This window comes from Muntiacus reevesi, chromosome X, assembly GCF_963930625.1.
Source record: "Muntiacus reevesi chromosome X, mMunRee1.1, whole genome shotgun sequence".
Lineage (NCBI taxonomy): Eukaryota > Metazoa > Chordata > Mammalia > Artiodactyla > Cervidae > Muntiacus > Muntiacus reevesi.
In genome coordinates, this window is record NC_089271.1 from 69,024,837 (window position 1) to 69,047,275 (window position 22,439).

Here is a 22,439-nt window from a genome sequence, read left to right on the forward strand (position 1 = left end):
ATTCATGGTCAGTCATCTAAGCAACTTCCTTGTTTAGCAGGAGGAACAGAACATAATTTAGATTGTCATTCCTAGAACTCCTTCTGTTCTCAAAACAGAAAATGGAAGACTTTTCTAATAGGCCTCTACACAAGGGCTCTGGTGTTAATTGCAGAGCCAACTCTCTCCTTGACCTTCATAGTCTCTTTCCACTCTTCCAACCCAGCACAAGCTGTTGCCCCTCTACATCTCTTTCCAATTCTCAGATGACGTATGGGGTCCACTCTGTTCCTTATCATTGGCAATGTAGCAAAAGACACACAATAACTTGTTCTGCAAGTCCTGAAGTCAGACCAACCTTGTTTTATATCCAGATTCCCTTACTTCCTCTTTGACCCTGAATAAATTCATTAATTCAACTGGTATTTATTAAGAACTTTTACATCTTCAGAAACATTACAGTAAAGAAGACAGATGTAGTTACTCTCCTCCTCACATGGTCTAGTCGATAAGACAAATGTAAACAAGTTAAACCTACAAATTGTAATAAGTTCTGTAAAGAAAGAATACAAGGTGCTATGAGAGTATATACCAAGGCAGACAACCTATTAACGAGGTTAGGGGAAGGCTTCGTGAAAAATGATATTTAGGGTGAGCTCTGAAGGATGAGTAGGAGTTAACTTAGTTGAGGGCAGGAATAGCTTTCCAGGCAGAGAGAACAGAAATATGTAGAAGTCCAGAGTCAGGAAGGAGTCAGGCATGATCAAAAAACTACAACATGATATGGCTGAATTGTAATAAGCCACAAGGTCTTCAGCTGTAAGATGAAAATAATCATAGAACCTACCTCAAGGGCAGTTGCTGTGATAAATAAGAGCATCACCAACTCAGTGGACATGAATCTGAACAAACTCCTCGAGGTAATGAAGGACAGGGGAGCCTGGCGTGCTGAAGTCCATGGGGTCACAAAGAATCAGACAGGACTGAGCAACTGAACAACAACAAAGCTCAAGGGCAATTGCTGTGAAGATTAAATAAGACCATATATGGAAAGTGTAAAGTGCTTACTATGCACAATTCCTGGTGCATAGTAAGTGTTCAATAAATGGTAGCGATTGCTATTATCTTTAGTTCATTATTTGTTATCAGTAGTATTAATTTGAAGACATATTTCTGAATGAACATATGTATCACTCCATCCCCTCTCTCTATGTATGATTCTGCTGGGATTTTACAAAGGACAAATACCATAAAAGTAAGGTGGTATATGAGACAGCCATGCTGTGCAAATGCTGGCACCCTACTAAGAACACAAAATGGGAGCACCCACTTGGAAACTCCACCATCTAATGCATCTGGTATGAAGCAAACCAGCAGAATCTGTCAGCCCTCACCCAACTTCTATTTTAGTTATATTTTAGCAATGCATTCTGGGGTCCCAGAAACCTCCCTTCTACAGGTTCCCATGACCATATCATGAATAAATGGTATCACCTGGGTCCCACATATCCAGAACCCTCCATCTTCATTTCTATTCCTTATAGTTGTCCACTGTGAGCCCCATCCCAGTCCTCTTTAACATGCTACATACTGAGACTCCTAGTAAACCTGTGGTGGCAGATGCATGTTTGCCCTGTCTGTTTTCAATCTCCCTGTGTCATCATACCAGTTGTAAATGCTCCAACTTTCCAAAATCCATCCTAACCACCTAAACTATAGGTTTCTCCAGGCTCCCACCTTAAGCTATTATACTCACACCCAATAAATTCCACAACTCTCCTCCAATATAAACTCAGAGTGCAGCCTCTTCAATGTACAATCTGAGTGTCATGTATATAACTAGGACAAATGTACTTGAAGAGTCCACACCCAAAGCCCCATCCAACTCAGCTTAAGGTGCCCACTTTCTCTGCTTCTGCTTCTGGATTGCCAACATTTCTAGGTAAAGCTATGAAAACTGGGTCATCAAATGACTCCACTCTAAATATAGTCTTATTGACCTCAAACAGACCAGCATTTCCCTACTTGATGTCTTTTTATACATTTAATCTTGATTCTATCTTGCATTCACCACAGCCCATCATAAAAATCCCCAATATCTAAACACCTTTATTTTGGTTCAGTGTTAACCAAACTTCTCTGGTAAGCACCTGGTATAATTGTCTAAGAATACAGACTCTAGGCTCTATAGGATTTCCTAAATCAGAATTTCCAACTGAAAGACTTGGTTATCTATATCAATGTTTCTCAAAATTTTTGATCTGAGGAGTCCTTACAAACTTAAAAACTATGGAGGACCTCAAAGAGCTTTATTTATGTGGGTTATAGTTATTTGTATTTAACATATTAGAAATTAAAATTCATAAATGTTAATTATCTATTATTTCATTTAAAATAATAACAAATCCATTAACATAAATTACATTTTTATGAAAAAATTATTCTCAAAAATTTAGTGAGTGGTAATATTTTACATTTTCCCCAACCTCTCTGATGTCTGCCTTAATAGAAGACAGCTGGATTCTTATATCTGCTTCTGCACTCAGTCTGTTAACTATTAATATATGTTATTTTGCCTGAAGTATAGGGAGTAAATCTGGCCTCTCCTAGATCTGTAATTACAAAACAAAGGACCTCACGAACCCCCAAGAATCTTTAGACTACTCTTTGAGAATCACTGATCTGTATATTTAAGTTGCCTAGTGATTCTTAACATGAAAATAGGTGGCAAACATTGCATTAGTTCATGTGAGATGTTATGAAACTTCATTTGTCTCTAGCCCTCAGCTCCAGACTGTTCCAGATAAGGTATTCTCTGGTCTGTCTCTGTAGATAAACCTCCCTCATGTTTTACTAAGACCTACCCTCTGTCCATGGGGTCTCATAAAAGAGTCAGATACGACTTAGCAACTAAACAACAATAACAAGCAATCTAGTACTGGCTTCCTAGAAATCTTTTTTTTTTTAATATTGCTTAATTTGGCCTTTTTCTTTTAAAGAAAACATGTTTTTTGTCATTTTAACCATTTTTAAGTGTATAATTCTGGGGCATTAATTATAGTCACTCAAGGTAATGCTCAAAATCCTTCAAGTTAACTTCAACAGTACGTGAACCAAGAATTTCCAGATGTACAAGCTGGATTTTTAGAAAAGGCAGAGAAACCAGTGATAAAATTGCCAACATCCATTGACTCATAGAAAAAGCAAGGGAATACCAGAAAAACGTCTACTTCTGCTTCATTGACTAAGCTAAAGCTTTGATTGTGTGGATCACAACAAACTGTGAAAAATTCTTAAAGGGATGGGAATACCAGACCACCCTACCTGCCTCCCAAGAAACCTGTATGCAGGTCAAGAAGCAACAGTTAGAACTGGACATGAAACAATGGACTGGTTCAAAATTCGAAAAGCAGTACTTCAAGGCTGTATATTGTCACCTTGCTTATTTAACTTATATGCAGAGTACATCATGCAAAATGCTGAGCTGGATGAATTACAAGCTGGAATCAAGATGGCCAGGAGAAATATCAATAACCTCAGATATGTAGATGATACCACTCTAATGGCAGAAAGCAAAAAGGAACTAAAGAGTCTCTTGATGAGGGTGAAAGAGGAGAGTGAAAAAGCTGGCTTAAAACTCAACATTCAAAAAACAAAGATCATGGCATCTGGTTCTATCACTTCATGGCAGATAAATAGGGAAAAAGTGGAAACAGTAACAGATTTTATTTTTGGGGGGCTCCAAAATCACTGTGGATGGTGACTACAGACACAAAATTAAAAGATGCTTGCTTCTTGGAAGAAAAGCTATGACAAACCTAGACAGAATATTAAAAAGCAGAGATGTCACTTTGCCAGCAGAGGTCCATATAGTCAAAGCTCTGGTTTTTCCAGTAGTCATGTACGAATGTGAGAGTTGGACCATAAAGAAGTCTGAGTGCCACAGAATTGATGCTTTAGAGTTATGATACTTGACAGACACCTGAGAGTCCATTGGACAGCAAGGAGATGAAACCAGTCAATCCTAAAGGAAAGCAATGCTGAATATTCATTAGAAGGACTGATGCTGAAGCTCTAATACTTTGGTCACCTGACATGAACAGTCAACTCACTGGAAAAGACCCTGATTCTGAGAAAGATAGAGGGCAGGAGGAAAAGGGGACGACAGAGGATGAGATGGTTGGATGGCATCAGTGACTCAATGGACATGGATTTCAGCAAATTCTGGGTGACAGTGAAGAACAGGGATGCCTGGTGTGCTGCAGTCCATGGGGTCACAAAAGTTCAGATGCAACTTACCAACTGAACAACAAGTTTTGTTATTGTTCAGCTGCTAAGTCATGTCCGACTAACCTAAACAATTATAGTTACAATGTATAGAACCATCATCACCCCAAACAAAAACTCTGAAACCATTAAACAATAAATCCTCATTACCTTCTCCTCCTAGCCTCTGGTGACACCATAACCTAATTCGTCCCTATGGATTTTCCTATTTTGAACACTTCATATAAACAGAATCATAGAATATGTGGTGTTTCATGACTGGCTTCTTTCATGTAACAATGTTTTGAAGGTTCATCCATATTTTAGGATGTGTGAATACTGCATTTCTTTTTATAACTAAATAGTATTCCATTGTATGGAATGTACCAATTTTGTTTATCCATTAATCAGTTGATAGACAGTTGGGTTCTTTCAATTTTGGGACTATTATGAATATTGTTGCTATGAACATTTGTGTACAAGTTTTTCTGTAAACACGTGTTTTCATTTCTCATGGGTGTATACCTAGGAATAGAATTTCTGAGTTATATGGTACATCTATGGTCAACCATTTGACAAACTGCCAAACACTTTTTCAAAGAGCCTGTGCCAGTTTACATTCCCACCAACAATATGGGGGTTCCAGTTCATATCTTCACTACCACTTTTCTTGTCCATCTTTTTTATTGTAGCAATCCTAGTGGTTGTGAAATGGTATCTCACTGTAGTTTTGATTTGCATTTTCCTGGTGACTAATGATGTTAAGCATCTATTCATGTGCTTGTTGACCATTCGTATATCTTCCTTGGAGAAATGTCTATTAGATTACCTGTCCATTTATAGTAGAGTTTTATGTATCTTTATTATTGAACTATGAGATTTCTTTATGTATTCTGTACACAAGTAAATGGTATGAGGTAGAGATTCTTTTACATGTGTATGCTAAGTGTCATGGCTACATATGTTGAAAAGGCTATTCTTTTCCCATGAACAGTCTTGGCACTCTTGTGGAAATCAACTGATCATAGATGTATGGGTTTACTTCTCCATTCTCAATTTTATCCATTGATGTATATGTCTATCCTTATGCTAGTACCACACAGTCATAATTACTATAGATTTGTAGTAAATTTTTAAATCACGCCGTAAGAGTCCTCCACTTTGTTCTTTTTCAAGCCTTTTTGGCTATTCTGGGTCTCTTGCAATTCCATAAGAATTTTAGGATCAGATTGTAACTTTTCACAAAGAAACCATCCGAGATTTTGACAGAGATTATGCTGAATCTGTAGATCAATTTGGGGTTGTTGCCATCAATCAAGATGGTGTTGCCATCTTAACAATGTTAAGTCTTCCAGTCCCTGACCATGGGATGTCTTTCCATTTATTTAGGTCTCCTTTAATCTTTTTCAAGCAGGCCTTAGACTCATTCATTTTTCCTTTCCTCCTCTTTCAAAGAGTGTTCCTCTGGTTCTGAAAGTTATGTCCTTTCTCTGCACACTCGATCCCAGCTCATTCACACAGCTTTTCCCTTTCAATATGTCCAAATTTCTCTAGTTCTTAAAGAACTTCCTAGACATACATGTAAAGGATGGAATCATGAAGTTTATAAAGTTTATAAGAAGTTTATAAACTGTTAAATATTTTAAAATTAATAAAATTAAAGGTTATAAAAACTGGGAAAATGTTTTCCAGAAAAATTTTAAAAGCTATTATCATTATTATACTGACTATAGGACCCATACAAATATATAACAAAAACACCAAGCTTCCAATAAAATATGGACAAATAAAACATATAGTTAGTTCATAAAAGGAGATTGCAACTTGTAAAAAATACAAACATACTTCAATCTCAAAAGGTATTCATAAGATGCAAAACAATGAAATGTATTTTTCTTATGAAATTAAGAAAGTTTTGAAACATAATAATACTTAAAACCAATGAAGATGCAGAGAGTGAGGCTCTGTCATATACTGGGAAAATACTAATGATGCAACTTGATAATATAAATCCAGAACTTTAAACTTTTTCATGCTTTTTGACCCAGTAATTCTATTTCTAATGATGCAATTGATGTTCTCTGCAACATATTTATAAAACAAAAAGAAAAGAAAAAGAAAACTAACTTTCCAACAATAGAAGAATGGCTATAGATATGGTACATCATTATGATCAATCATTATGCAGTCCGTTTAAAACTAGGTTGATGAAATTCTAATGACATAGAGACATTCTCTCAGGATAATTTAAAGGGAAAAGCAGAATATGCAATTGTATCACACAACTGATGATCTCAGTGATCTCAATTATGTAAATATACATACATCAAACATATGAATAGAAAAAATAAGAGGTATTAATAATTGGGCCAAAATCATGAGTTCTTGTCTCTGAGCAGCTTCTTATTATCTTTATCTTCTATATTTTTCTGTATTTTTCTAACTTTTCTACAGTGGGCATGTATAATTATCTATAATGCCTTGAGGCCATTATAGTATTTAATAAGTCCCCCATCAATGGGCTGTTGTTTCTAGTCTTCTGCTGCTATGACTAACAACTCAAGTGAATATATTTAAACGTTTATCTTTGTGTATGTATGTGAGTCTATCTGTAAGATAAATTTCTAAAGGTGAAATGTTCTGGGACAAATGCAATGGGCATTTAAATTTTAATAGATAGTGCCAAATGATCCTTCATCAAAGTTGTACTAATTTATACTACCATCAATAACTTATGAGGGTGCCTGTTTCCCCAGAATCTTATCAACAAAATCAACAATTGTTTTATCTTTGCCAATGAAATATAAATGAAAATTGTATTTGTTTAGCTCATTTGCATTTTATGACTCAGATAGTGACTTTCTATTTGTTTAAAAACCATTTGCATTTCTTCAGCCTTTTAAAAAAAAAAGAAAGACTGACACCCATAGAGGGTAATATATTTAAGGGCACATGCCTAAATAGTGCCAGAATCAAAACTGGCTCCATAATTTACTGAACATGAATCCTAGACTCTTTGTATCACATCATTTTGTCTTTACGTGTATCACAAATTACCACCTGATCATACACTGCTCCCGTGTGCTCTCTTCATATCAGGATCATCAGCTCTATCTTCCCAAATGGGTTGCAAGAAGAACCATAAAAGTAAAAGAGGGGGCTTTGCAGATGGCAGACTTGGATTTGCAAACTGTATGTTCCACAATCTTCTTCTGTGACCCTTTAGCAAGGCTCAGTTTCCTCATCTACAAAAAGGTGGCAATAATACAGGACTAAATGACAATATGGGTGTAAATAACCGAGGATAGTGCCTGGCACAAAGATACTTCACAAGTTGGACACATACACATACACAAGTTTCTTAATACCAGGATCCAGACCAGCAAGTTCTCTATATTTTTTTTTTTATCATACCTGAAACAGTACTTAGTAGGTGCTAAGGAATTTTCATGAACTTGACTTGAGGGGGCCTCTAGTGTAATAGAGGTTGAAAAAGCAGAGAGAAATCCTATTTTATTGTAGCCTGCTATCCTCTTGCCCAGAAGTCTGTTGTTTGTCCCCACACTCAGTGATTGACTGCACAGTAATGACTCAAAACCTTGTAGCTAACTGACAGAGAAAGCAATCACCAGTTTCCCCTCTCCCCACACTACTCCTCAAGGCAAATATAGATGGGGAGGGCAGAAGTCCTAGGCTAATAAGGCCAAGTCTTCTGGCGGTTTTGATAACTTTTAGGAGTTTAGTGGCGAATGTACTATATGAGCTGCTGCTATATGGTGGGAAGCAACCTAAGGAAATGTAACATGATCAGATTTGTGTTTAAATAATATCATTCTGACTGCAGTGTGAAAGATGTATTGTATGGATGGGGAGACAAACTAAGAGGCTACTGCACTTTATAGCATTAGGAAGGGATCAGGGTTGGGGAGTTGGAGGTCAAAGGTATAGAAGAAAGAGGGGATGATGATGGATGGAGCCAAATCTCTAAGGAGGAGGGAGGAACTTGGCTCCTTAGCACAGGTGGAAGAATACATTTATTGGCAGAAGGGAGACACTGACATTGAAACTCAAGAGAAGGTGGAAGGAAAGATAATTTTGTGAAGGGGACTGGGTGGAAAGGAGATTGTGAGGTTTTTGACTTGATGTTTTTGTCATTAAAAGAGAACTAGGAGGCAAGGTCATCTCCTTGAACCTGGAGAGGAAGATAGCAGGCAGCTGCTTAGGGACACTTAGAAGGGTTTCTAGGCAACTGAATTTAGAGATCATAACTTTGTTGCAGCTCCAGTCCATAGAGTTGTGGTCTTTTCTTTTTAGGATATCATGGGTTGCTGTCAAGAAAGTATCATCTGTGGAGGAATAGGAGCAGAAAGCATACTGCTGAGGAAGCTAAGGAATGAAGAAGAAGGGTGAGGGGAACTGTAAGCAGCAAGTACAGACCACACTTTTGAGAGGTTTAGCAGAAAAGAGAACAGAGATAAGGCCATGGCTTGAGAAAGAAGCAAATAAAAGATACTTTGTGTTTATTTTTAGGTAGGAGAGACTCTGAGGTCTAAAAAAGATGCCATGCATGTACTCTAATGGAAGTCATATAACGGAGTGTTTAAGAGCCCAGGTAACTCAGTTATCTTCATATATGCTTAATCCTTACTAATCACTTGTGTTATTTCATTTCCTTGTGTTGTTTTTTTTTCATTTCCATTGGTATATCAATGTTTTTATTAATGGTTTCTAAGAACTCATTTATAACCATTTGTTAACCTTTTGTCATGCAAAGTGAATGAAATACCATATTCTATTGCCATCAACTTACTATGGTGCTTTGAACATGGATGGACCTAGAGAGTGTGATACTGAGTGAAGTAAGTCAGACAGAGAAAGAGAAATATCATGTGACATCCCTTATATGTAGAATCTAAAAGGAAATGATACAAAAGTAGCAAATGTGAAAGAGCCCTTTCTTCTACCAAGGATGAGATTCTGACCTTATTGCAGAGTGTATAGTTGTCACCTATTGGATGGTAGAGAAATTCACTGAGGTGCCTACAGTCAGGGTAGGGAAGCAAGAAATCACCTCGTGGGGTACCTGTGAGACTTGCTGGGTGGTTGGGTGTGGTTGGGATTCTGGCACCCACTGGTTGCCATGTACTGCAGCAGGAGGAAAGCCACATCAGTACAAAGATGAGACGCACTTTCCTCCTGCAGTGGTCCGCCAATGCTCTTTACTGATGAAACATCATGACAGCTGCAAAGGAGAAATGTTTATAGGGTCTAGTTCCACAAAGCAGGGAAGTGAAGGGTGGATTTGAGCTGAGAAGAAATAAACTGAGCAATCTATAGATTCAATGTAATCCCTATCAAGCTACCAACGGTATTTTTCACAGAACTAGAACAAATAATTTCACAATTTGTATGGAAAAACAAAAAACCTCGAATAGCCAAAGTAATCTTGAGAAAGAAGAATGGAACTGGAGGAATAAATCTGCCTGACTTCAGACTCTACTACAAAGCCACTGTCATCAAGACAGTATGGTACTGGCACAAAGACAGAAATATAGATCAATGGAACAGAATAGAAAGCCCAGAGATAAATCCACGAACCTATGGACACCTTATCTTTGACAAAGGAGGCAAGGATATACAATGGAAAAAAGACAACCTCTTTAACAAGTGGTGCTGGGAAAACTGGTCAACCACTTGTAAAAGAATGAAACTAGATCACTTTCTAACACCATACACAAAAATAAACTCAAAATGGATTAAAGATCTAAATGTAAGACCAGAAACTCTAAAACTCCTAGAGGAGAACATAGGCAAAACACTCTCCGACATAAATCTCAGCAGGGTCCTCTATGACCCACCTCCCAGAATATTGGAAATAAAAGCAAAACTAAACAAATGGGACCTAACGAAACTTAAAAGCTTCTGCACTACAAAGGAAACTATAAGTAAGGTGAAAAGACAGCCCTCAGATTGGGAGAAAATAATAGCAAATGAAGAAACAGACAAAGGATTAATCTCAAAAATATACAAGCAACTCCTGAAGCTCAATTCCAGAAAAATAAATGACCCAATCAAAAAATGGGCCAAAGAACTAAACAGACATTTTTCCAAAGAAGACATACAGATGGCTAACAAACACATGAAAAGATGCTCAACATCACTCATCATCAGAGAAATGCAAATCAAAACCACAATGAGGTACCATTACACGCCAGTCAGGATGGCTGCTATCCAAAAGTCTACAAGCAATAAATGCGGGAGAGGGTGTGGAGAAAAGGGAACCCTCTTACACTGCTGGTGGGATTGCAAACTAGTACAGCTGCTATGGAGAACAGTGTGGAGATTTCTTAAAAAACTGGAAATAGAACTGCCATATGACCCAGCAATACCACTTCTGGGCATACACACCGAGGAAACCAGATCTGAAAGAGACACGTGCACCCCAATGTTCATCGCAGCACTGTTTATAATAGCCAGGACATGGAAGCAGCCTAGATGCCCATCAGCAGATGAATGGATAAGGAAGCTGTGGTACATATACACCATGGAATATTACTCAGCCGTTAAAAAGAATGCATTTGAATCAGTTCTAATGAGATGGACGAAACTGGAGCCCATTATACAGAGTGAAGTAAGCCAGAAAGATAAAGAACATTACAGCATACTAACACATATATATGGAATTTAGAAAGATGTTAATGATAACCCTATATGCAAAACAGAAAAAGAGACACAGAAGTACAGAACAGACTATTGAACTCTGTGGGAGAAGGTTAGGGTGGGATGTTTCAAAAGAACAGCATGTATATTATCTATGGTGAAACAGATCACTAGCCCAGGTGAGATGCATGAGACGAGTGCTCAGGCCTGGTGCACTGGGAGGACCCAGAGGAGTCGGGTGGAGAGGGAGGTGGGAGGGGGGATCGGGATGGGGAATACGTGTAACTCTATGGCTGATTCGTGTCAATGTATGACAAAACCCACTGAAATGTGAAGTAATTGGCCTCCAACTAATAAAATAAAATTAAAAAAAAAAAGAAATAAACTGATAGCTGGAACATGTATCAAAAGAAATTCCTTTAAATTAAAGGTTCTAATTAAGTTCTGACTAATCAAAGCTTTGGGCTTCCCAGGTGGCTCAGTGGTTAAGAAACCACCTGCCAAGCAGTAGACGTGGGTTTGATGCTGCCTGGGCAATCCCATGGACCGAGGAGCCTGGTAAACTACAGTCTATGGGTCACAAAAGAGACATGACTTAGCAACTAAACAACAATAATCAAAGCTTTACAATGCCAAGGTTTCACCAAGCTGTGGTATACACATCAGAAACACCTAGGAATTTGCAAAACTGCAAGGCATATCATCAGTTAAGCAACTTTATAAATGTTAAAAATTTTACTATGGTGCTTTGTATTTTGGTTGTGTTATTAAAATATAGTCATGTGTTTGAAAAAAAAAGCACAGGCTCTGTAGCAATCAGTGCCTGGGTTCAAATTCTGGCTTTGCCATTTACTTAAACTTATGTCAAGTCAGTTAACCTCTCTCTGCCTCAATTATCTCAATGGAAAAATGGGGGAAATTACAGTACCTATCTCAGGTTTCTTGCAAGTAATAAATGAGATAATGTTTGTAAAAAACTTAGAACAGCAATTAGAGTATAGTAACTACTTGATAAGTGTTAAATATTGTTATTATTATTTAAGCAAAAGGTATGTAGGATATGATCAGGTTTGTTTTGATTTTGGAAAACCTTTTTCCTTATCATAAAAGTGATATATATGCTTTTTTAAAGTATCTTTTGAAGAAATTTTTTTGCTACAGAAAAATCAGAAAATAAAGATTAACAAAAAGAAGAAAACAAAACAACTATCTTCATTTCGTATCATCATTATCATTCCGATGTACATCATTCTGGAGGTTTTTCTATTCATCCAATAATAGTTTTCAAATGTATTTTGGTATGTGTGTTCACATACAACATGGTGGTCAGGCAAGTACTTTGACTGAGCTTTTGAGCTTTGTGTTTGAGGTAGCTAAGGTTAATTACCCAAATACACATGTTTGCTTCATTTTCCTCAACCCCCTACACACACCCAGAGAAGGCCAGACTCACTGTACTCTGCACCAGCCCTGGTTTTGGGGAGCCCAATGAGAGAGAGACCTAGACTCTCCATTTGTCTGAAAGGAATGCGGAGCTCAGACACATTCCTTGAGGCTCTGGTTCTAGAAGTTATCACCTTCTGATTCTCCTGTGCAGAATGCAGATACTCTGGCTCTGACTGACCTAAATTCAGAGTCCTCTTGTTCCTCAAAGTGTGGTCCCTGAACCAGCAGAATAAACACCACCTGCTAGCTTGTTAGAAATGCAAATTCTTGGACCCCACCCTATACCTACTCTATCAGAATCTAAAGTTTAATGAGCTTCTTGGGTGATTTGCACATACATTAAAGTTTGAGAAGCACAGGTCCTTTCAATGTGAGGAATGAAGATTTACCTAAATGTTCTTGAACACTAGAAATTTCATGAACATTCTCACCAAAATACTCACCGTTCCTTACGCCATTCTGCTTCATGGAACAGGCTAAGCTTTGTGCGTTAACAATAGGCTCAACGCCTTTCTTGGGATTCCAGTACATAGCATTCAAACATTAAACATCTTTGTGATCAAACTCAGTGGCCAGTACCAGGAAAAAGACTTCTCTGGTCCTAAGAGAAGATTCAATTTCTTCTAAACAGACAGTATCAAAATGTCTATTCTCTCAGAAGAGAGAAATTTGTGATATCTGGCTAATGTGGGCCATGCAATCAGAGAACAAGTTCCCACCAAGTAGGTACAAAGGCATAGCTTTTGTGGAATGTTCCTGCCACTGGTTTCTATATAACAGCCTAAGTCAGAAATGAGTAACTTCTCAAGGATCACTCACCCACTGATGTTGATTAAATAGGTAATATCTAAAGGGGCTCTTGAGTGGAAAGCAATCTTTTTCAGTGCAATAAACTATATAACTTCTTTTTAAAAACCATAAACAGGGACTTCCTTGGTGATCCAGTGGTTGGGAATCTGCCTTCTAATGCAGGGGACTTGTGTTCCATCCCTGATCGGGGAACTGAGATCCCACATGCCACAGGGCAACTAAGCCCATGAACCACAACCACTAAGGCTGTGTGCCACAACTAGAGAGAAACCTGCATGTGGGAATGAAAGATCCAGCATGCTGCAACTAAGATGTGACAGTGAAAAAATGTATAAATATTTAGAAAGACAGAAAATACTATCTTATTCCATAAACAAGGTGCATTTCAGTCCTGTGTTATGGCCAACTAAGAAATAGGGACAGAAGTCAGGAAAAGAGAAGAGACTAAAGAAGGGGAAGGAGAAAGACAAAGAGACCCAAACCAAAAGGCAGAGAAATAGACATGCATATACACTTAGGGACAGGGAAACAAAATTTGATAGTATTAACATTGCCGTAATTTTCTCAGATGATATATGACCACCAAGATACTCACACACTGATTCATCAAATATTTATCTCACACTTTTTCTGTGTCAGGTGCTGAGGATATTAAATTGAGCAAAATATACAGGGTTCTGCCCTTAAAGAGCTCACATATCTAGCAGTGGAGCAAGACATTAATCAAGTAATCACACAAATAACCATTGGTATTACTTTCCTATTTCTGTTGTAACAAATCACCACTAATTTAGTGGCTTACAACATGTGTTTATTATCTTACAGTTCTGTAGGCAGAAGTCTGATGCAGGTCTCACTGGGCTAAAAATCATGGTGTCATCAGAGCTGTATTCTCTTTTGGAAATTCTAGGTAAGAGTTCTTTTCCTTATCCTTTCCGAGCACCAACAGGGAAAAGGCTACCCACATCCCTTGCCTCCATCTTCAAAGTCAGCAGCACTGCATCTCTCTGAACCTCTAGTCACACCTGCCTGTAACTCTCCCTCTGCTTCCCTCTTCCACTTTTAAGGACACTTGTGATTACACTGGGTCCACCAGATAATTCAGGAGACTCTCACATTTCAAGATCAGTTGATTAGCAAACAATTCCTGTAATCTTAATTCTCCTTTGCCATGTAACAACATATTCACAGGTTCTGTGATTAGGAGGTGAACATCTTTGGGGGGTCATTATTCAGCCTACCACACTATTATTATTTATGTATTCCAGAAACTATTGGCTTAAATGAGACTTTGACCTTCTGTGCACAAGTACAGAAGCACAGCATTTCCTAGAACTATCCTATTCTGAATTCTGTTCTTTGCTGCTTACACATGTTTGTGTTTGCTGTTTCCTCTGAGATACCCTTCTCCTTAATCTATACATGTCCATATTCTAGCTCATTTAAAGCCTTGCTTGAATGGTACCTACACTTTATCAGGTGGAAAAAATGAAAAGTAAACTTAGTTCAGAATAGTTCTATCTTTAGGATTCTCAGTTGGTGCCTAAAAGAACTTGTAAGGAAGCCACTGTATTAAAAATGAATTTGGGTATCTTAAAACATATTTTGAAGTACTCATACTGGATTTTTCAGACACTTCTATTTGGATCACAGAAGGAAATGAGAGGATAAAGCCAAATTCTCTAGGCACCACTGAAGAGACACAGAAGGAAGTACCTTGAAAACAAGCTTGTTTAATGGCAAAAGCAGAATCAGATACATGCTCTTGAATTCTGCCTCTTCCAGTTAGTCATGTGGCACTGAGTGAATAATTTATTTTAAACCTATTTCCTCATTGGTAAAACAGGATAGTGACTAGTCATAGTGTCTGACACATAATAGGCATTCAATAAATCTTTATTGCTGTGCAAAAGAAGATTCAGTGAGGTGAACTAACTTGTACAACTTTATAAATCTAGAATGAGACCCCCAAATTCTAGCATATTAAAATCATTTTGCTGTTTTAGTTCTCTGGAAATATGTAAACTATTCATGATCCTTCTGGCACATATCTATACTCAATAATCATTAGTTGCCCCTATCCTGATAGACATCACTACACTAATACAGAGCTTTGTTTTGTTCCTTGTGAATACAGCAGCATTTCTCATTTGAAATAGAGGATTTTGAAGTACTTGGTACATCAACTTACCTCATCTGAGGAAGGCTGAATTATTCCATCTTTGACTCTGAAGGACACAGAGATCCAGAAACCAGAACAGTGCTTCTAGATCTATTGGTCTAAACTGTGCTGAGTGTATTTTCCAGTTACCACACAGGAACTTGTTTCCCTGTCATTTTGGTCCACATACCCCTCTATTTTCCACAAACGGTTCTTATTTTAAAGTTGAGTTCAGTACAAATTATTCTGAAAATTTGCTTATTGTGGTCAGGCAGATTGAAAAAAAATTAATTGGGATACCGGTGTAATAGGGGGCATCTGAACAGACTGGAATGAAAACTAGAAGATATAGGTGCCCTTGTGTATCTCTTTTCCTCTCTGGACCTTTATTTTCTGACTACAGAAGGATAGTCTACAGGGTCTCTAAGACCCGTACCACCTCTAGCATTGTATGATTCTATAAGCCTCCCCTACAAACACACACATATACACACAAACACTGAGGTATCAGAATATAAAGGGATGTATGGGTAGTTAAATGATAGTTTGGAGAAGAGGAAAAAATTGCAGGCAGGTACGTTTGAGCTTAGCACATTCAGTAGAGTGTGGAAGATATACAAAGAGAGAGCAGAAACACATAATAAAAGGTTTACTTTGCTAAGGATAGGGTCCAAGCAAGCCTGTATCACTAAAGCCTTTGAAGGCCAACCTCCATGTTTTATTATTGAAAACCTACCAAGAACTGAGAATGAACTAACAAGACTGCAAATGATTATATTAACCACTTTTTTCCCCCATTGAAATGTATTCAGCAAACTAGGCACAAGCTTCTACTTGCTTTGCTACTGACATGTAGGAACAAGCAGCTACAAAGAAAATAATCACCCTTTCACTCTTCTGTTAGCTTTTGTAGTTTTCATCACAAGAATAAACCATTATAAAACCTACATCTCAAAAAAATGTCGTATGTGTTGTTACATAAGAGTCAATAGAAGACAATATTGCCTACTACTTACTATAAACTTTACCCAGACCAGACAATTTAAATGTTGGCCTAATTTGGGCTTTACAGTTATGAACAATCAAATGGGAGGCTACCAATTATTTGCTTAAAAGTTGACTTAACAAAAGTGGATTTACCTTGATGTTTTGTCATGTATATAACCCAATCAAGTAACCAAGCTGTAAGAATCAGATCCTTAAACATGTTTTTTCCTTTTCTGCAGAGTTCCAGAAGAAATAAGAAACAATGCTGAGTGCCCCTGGGCAAAAGATAAAGGAGGTTACAGCTTGTAGAAGTAGTAATTAGAGCCAATTACAACTTGACTTACCTGCTTTGTCATTAAAATGCCTGTCAGACCTCTCATTTTTCTAAACAGAGGAAAAGAAAAGGTATAGCTTAATGGGGGAGGGCTAGCTAAAGGGAAGGGATTTCTAATTCTGTTCAAACTTACTGTGTAACCTTAGACAAACACATCACCTTTTGGCTTCAAACTGTGGTTTTCTCACATCTAAACCGTAAGAGCTGAAAAGGACCTCAAGAAATCACCTGGTCAGGCCTCCTGCATTCAACAAAGTAAGGTATTATTATAGTCCCATTTTCCAAATGAGACATGAAAGACTCAGATAATTTGACTATAATTTATCTTCTGCCTCCTCAATGCAATAGGTTTGGTCTTTTAGCTTAACTGTCATGAGGAAAATGTAGTTGTTATTTTCACTTTTCTCATATGTGGTATACAGTTTAACACATAATAACCACAAAGCACTTTGAAAATATGAAGGGAAGCTTGTGAATGTAACATTACCGACAGAGATACTAGCCCTTGGACTAGATGGGTCTCAAGAAAAAGTAACAAGAATGGATTTAGCCCTTTGAAGATTAGCTTGAGGAAGAAGTAGAAATATACTTAGCTTAGTTAAATGGACCAAACTTTCTTTCTGCAAATATGTATACAGGATAATTAGGAGTAATGAAAAATTGTGAAACAGGAACGCCACTATGAATTTACCCTAGGTTTGAGAAAGTAAACAAAGAGTAAGTGAAGTTTTGCATGTAAAGTCAGAAATCCTGAACAAAGTGGGCTCCTTGGGGAAAGGTAAAAGGAAATAAGGTTTTGCTCACAATTTAAGAAGTTCACTTCTATACATTCTATACAATGATTTTGCCTTTTGTCCTTAAAATTGTTAGTAGTCTGGTCACTGAATGCCTAATTATCTATCTTCCTGTCTGCACTCTTTCTTCACGTTACGTTCTAAACCATTCAAATTACCCCTGCCCAAATCACTATCTTTACCTGCTACTTTGAACACATCAGCTGCCTCACAATGCCTTGTTATCCTCTGTATTGAATTACCCATTCAGGATTTCAAGACCCTCCATCAATCCACTCCAATTTAGCCCCTTCCTGATCCCTCTCTACCTTTGTTCCTTTTCACACACTTTCTCCTCATATACCTGAAACAAACCCCCATCCTTGCATAAGTCATCTTTCTTCACCTTTATTGAAAATCAACACATATTTGATGTGAGGTCTGCAGGAGGGAGCCAAGTCTATTTAATAAAGGAGATTGGTGCCAAGCTCCCCCTCCCTGTTTCTATCAGGGAGGAGAAGTGAGGGCATGTTCAGGAGCAGAATGTGGAAGAATACTGCTGGGTAGAGACTGCTTGAAATATGGGGCAGTTCTGAATATTAAGAGGATCTTCAGTATTTTAGGATTCGTCTCATCCTTTCATTCCTTCAATTAAAGCTTTATCTTTATTGTTTTTAACAAAGGCCTCAGTTGATATGCTGCTTTCTTTGTCACACCTCCCTTGGTGAAGGTATGCAGTGGTCACTATCAGATCCCTATAGTGAGGGGAGGAAGAGTGATTCCCATAGTTAGTGAAGTGGGCACAACATCTCAGGAAGGTTATTACAAAGAGAGGGTGGCAGTGTATATGTAATGAAATTTTACATCAGCACATACTCTTGAGGAGTAAAACTCTTCGACAGGGGCAAGAAGGACCATTCTTTAATTAGATCCAACATGAGTGATGTGGGCAGTTTGGTTCCTGACAGATATTAAGCTTAGAAACAGTATATATTTTGGATTTTTAATTTTTATTCACTTCCATATAACAGCATATATAAAATGTTGCACAGACAAAAAGCATTTCTGAAACCTGGTCACTCCTTTTAGATTGGCACAGATTACATACTTTTCAAAAAAATCAATGGTGGAAGAATTTTCATCTCTTTTAAGGTTAGATTTGATTTGGAAATAGCCAAAAGTCACTGAGACTAAGTCTGGTGAAACATGGTGGGGAATAACCTGAAAGTAATTGTTAGTGAAATAAGCATGTAAAAGGATGACCTATTTTACTGTTAAAACATCTCACAACATGCCACCCTCAAAGGAAAATTTTTACTGGGATATGTAACTGTTTTGAAAGTTTTGTTTAGGGTACAGAAATATGTATCTGATTTTATGATGTTAGAGGGAGAATGGGCATAGCTAAGGGAAGACTGCAAAATATTCAGCTTCTATGGAGGCCAGGTGATAATTTCCATCAACCTGCTAGTGCTTCAGGATGATAAGCAGCTTTCGTATCAACTGTGGAGTGGTAGGTCTGCTTCACTTAAATGAATGACACAGCTGTTGGGAAGCAGGAAATGGTGCTGGATTACACACAGACAACCAAAACTAACAAACACACATAGGCTTCCTAGTATGTAAATTATTTTTGAGGTTTAAGATCTCCTTTTACAGAATTTAGTATATAACAGATTCAAAAACCAAACTCCTTGACCTCCCAATATTAAATAACTAAATGTGCAAAAGAACCACCATTAAATAGCACATAAAAAGCTATACATTTCCTATGAAACATTATGTGCACAGACTTTCAAAGCTGTGAAAATGCAATAAAGAGCACAACACATTTTGGTCACTTTATTAAATGACATTAAATAGTTTAAGTTTCAACTACTAAACAGCACTTTGAATGGTGAAAACACAGATAGTATTATTGTCATACTTGAATGCTTTTCTTTAAAAACACAATTCCAGTCCTTATATATATTACAAAACAGCCTTAAAGGAAGAAGTGACATCTTTTCTACAGTACTTAAGATACTCAATACAGAACTGAAAAGCAGTCTAACAGAAACAAAGGCAAGTCTTCACAGCTGTATGATTTCAGCAGCCAAAGCTGGATGATGGACTGAAACATTACTATACAACTGGGACAAAACATATACAATATCACAATACTAAGCAAAAACGCTTTACACCCGAAGAAATAAAACAGGTTACAAAATGTGGAGAATTTAGCAGGCAAAACTGTATTACAAGCAACATTTTAAATCATCATTTTTTTAAGCCATTGCAACTATTTAAAACATCTAAAACAAATATAAAAATGAGCCTTTTAGTATCTTATTGACATGATTTTATCTTTAAATATTTGTTAAAGCTTGATGTTATACTCAAAGTACATATTATGTAGCTAAAATGTCAAGTGAAGATTGTATGCAAAGTGATCCAAGTTTTATCCCAAACTATTTCCAATAAACCTTTCTATGTATTATTCTTTAAGTCATAGTTTCATTCATGGTTTCATTCAAGGTTTAGAAGGTTGCCTAAAATTTTGACATCTATGTCTTTGAGCAAGTAATCAGACCATGATGAAAGTTCCCAGGTTGAGTAAATCAGGTTTAAAGTATTCTGGACTTCTAGCAATACCAACTGATAAGAGCTGGCCAGAGTATATTGTCTTCAAATATTTATTTCACAAATCTTGTCTTTTTCATTTCTTCTAAAGTAAAAACACATCCCGCAGTGAAATAAATTTGATTATATGGCTGGGATAATATCCAAATATGGGAAGGTGGAGGGTGGATCCACCAAACCTCAAAATTCTACATGACAAACTTAGTACTCTTGAATGTTCTACCACTAGTTCTTTCAAGATAAAAGTGGACATCTCTTAATCGTCCAAACAACTCAAAACAGTTTTAGCTAATGTTAAACTCATTCTAACTCAGTGATACCTCGAGCAAATCCTCCACCCAGCATTTTTTTTTTTTTTTTTTTTTTGGAATTTGTTAGCTATTTCCACTACATGTTACATCGCCATCTCAAAAATGGTTTCGCCATGTTGAGTTGACTCTCATAGTCTAACAATCTTTTCCTTTAAGAAACTCAAGCAACCAAATTTGTACATGAATAAGCATATAGGTCATTTTTACAAGCCTGGATTAAGAAAAACAACAATGTAAAACTTCATAAAAGGGCATTAGATGAATTTTGATTAGAAAATTGCCTCACAGATCTAAACTAAAAAAAATTTGAGCATTAAAACATAATTTATGTAAGAAAATACAGTTGGGGAAAAAGAACATACTGATGAGAGAAAAGAAGAGGAAGCGCATAGAAGTCAGTGATCCTTATCTTTAGGAGGAATTACTTCACAATACTGACATACTGGGAATTGTTTTAAAGCATATTCCCCATGTGAACTTAAAGTCAGCAATGGTTCTGCCATTTTGATGTTGTTTATAAAACAGGGTGTGAAGCTAACAACCACAATGTCATCCTTAACCTCCTAAAATGCTAGAACTTGATTTTGTTAGTCCACATCCCACTGCCAGCAACAGGATGAAGCACTAGCACTGGCACTAAGCAGTTAAGAGATGTGCCTTATATTAGTGCCAGGAGAGAGAAAATTCAAGTGTGGAAGATAATCCACAACCCTGAAATTTTACCAGTAATTATTTCAGCACATATAACTGAAAATAAAAATGGCAGAAAAGACTAAAGAAGAAAAAGAATTCTCTTCTTAGGCTGTACTTAAGGCTGTTTATACAATGCTAAGATAACTGTAAGACTCCTCCCAGTTTTAGAGCAGTAGTATTTAACAATATTGCACACAATTCTGTGTCAAAGATAACCAACCCTTAGTTTCTAACTTTCAGTCACAGAGATGATATAGCAGGAGCCCAGTTTCAGACTTCAGTCAAAAGAACATTAAAACCATTTCAATCACTTTAGTCAAGAAATGGATAAGTACAAAAGTATTCCATAACTTGAGGAATCAACTCTAAGAACTCAGCTGTGTGTTTTTATATGTAAAGAATGAATATATAAATCAGTATTCTTTCATAAAGTCATTAATTTATGACAATTTTATGGTCACTAAAAGCAGGCATAAAAATTTAGAGAGGAAACCTGTGGAGTTGTTACTGTTATGGAAGGACTTGTTTTCACTGAAAACAATTTGAAAGATCTTCTGTACTCAATGTGTGTAAGAAGATTCTAGGCAACATCACTGACAAATGTCAGGAAGAAATGGTATGCCCTATTAAAAAAAATTTAAAACTAACATGGAAGATTGGCATTTAAGGGGACCAAACTATTTATACAGTTGAGTTCTGTTAAGTCATTGATTCCTAAAAAAATAAAAGATCTTTCTATGATTTTAACAATCTTTTAAGCTTTTAGTGCAAAATCACATTGATTTCCCTGGGGAGGGTCCTGGATTTTTGCTTCTCATTGGGGGTGGCGCACGTTGTAATGGTGGTGGCTGCATACCACCAGCCACGGACTGATACATTCCTCTCATATCAATCTGCTGGTAGTTAGACGGATTCATGATTAAATTTGGAGGCTTTGGCATCATGAGGTGACCCAGTGTTGCTTGTTGATAAGTCATTTGCTGCTGCTGCTGCTGATTGTACTGTTGCTGGAGCCTTCGGTTCATAAGTATTCGCTGAACACAGCTGATTAACTAAGGAGAGAAAAGGGAGCTGTTACAAGTGCATGACCTGTCTCCAAAGAGGCAGTATCAAATTTTGAGTTAAAATCAATTTGTTAAGGGGGTACCATACCAAAAGAAAAACATATTATTGTTATCACCATTACTAATTTGATGGCATTCACAGGACCATTACTGTAGAAACCAGTTAGTAACACCATTTAGGGCTAAATTCTCTTAATGACTTGACTATTGTAGTGCAAGCAGCATTTAAGTTGGTTGCTATAGTAACCTGTCCTGCACTGTGATTAGTCTCAAGTATTAGTTACAGCACTTTTTTGTCAAGTCTCTTTCTTTGTCCTTCTTTTGAGTATTTCA

The 22,439-nt window shown here is 37.1% G+C and overlaps 1 protein-coding gene across 10 annotated transcripts in view; it reads right to left on the reverse strand.

Moving 5' to 3' along the window:
- Nucleotides 1–18,409: 18,409 nt before the first annotated feature.
- Nucleotides 18,410–22,439, reverse strand: part of ATRX (ATRX chromatin remodeler) — a 269,851-nt gene continuing 265,821 nt past the window's right edge. For all 10 annotated transcript variants that reach the window (XM_065916981.1, XM_065916979.1, XM_065916987.1 and 7 more), the window contains one exon: nt 18,410–22,094. In XM_065916981.1, coding sequence (XP_065773053.1) covers nt 21,816–22,094 — 279 coding nt within the window. In that variant the 3' untranslated portion in view covers nt 18,410–21,815. The remainder of the gene's footprint in view (nt 22,095–22,439) is intronic.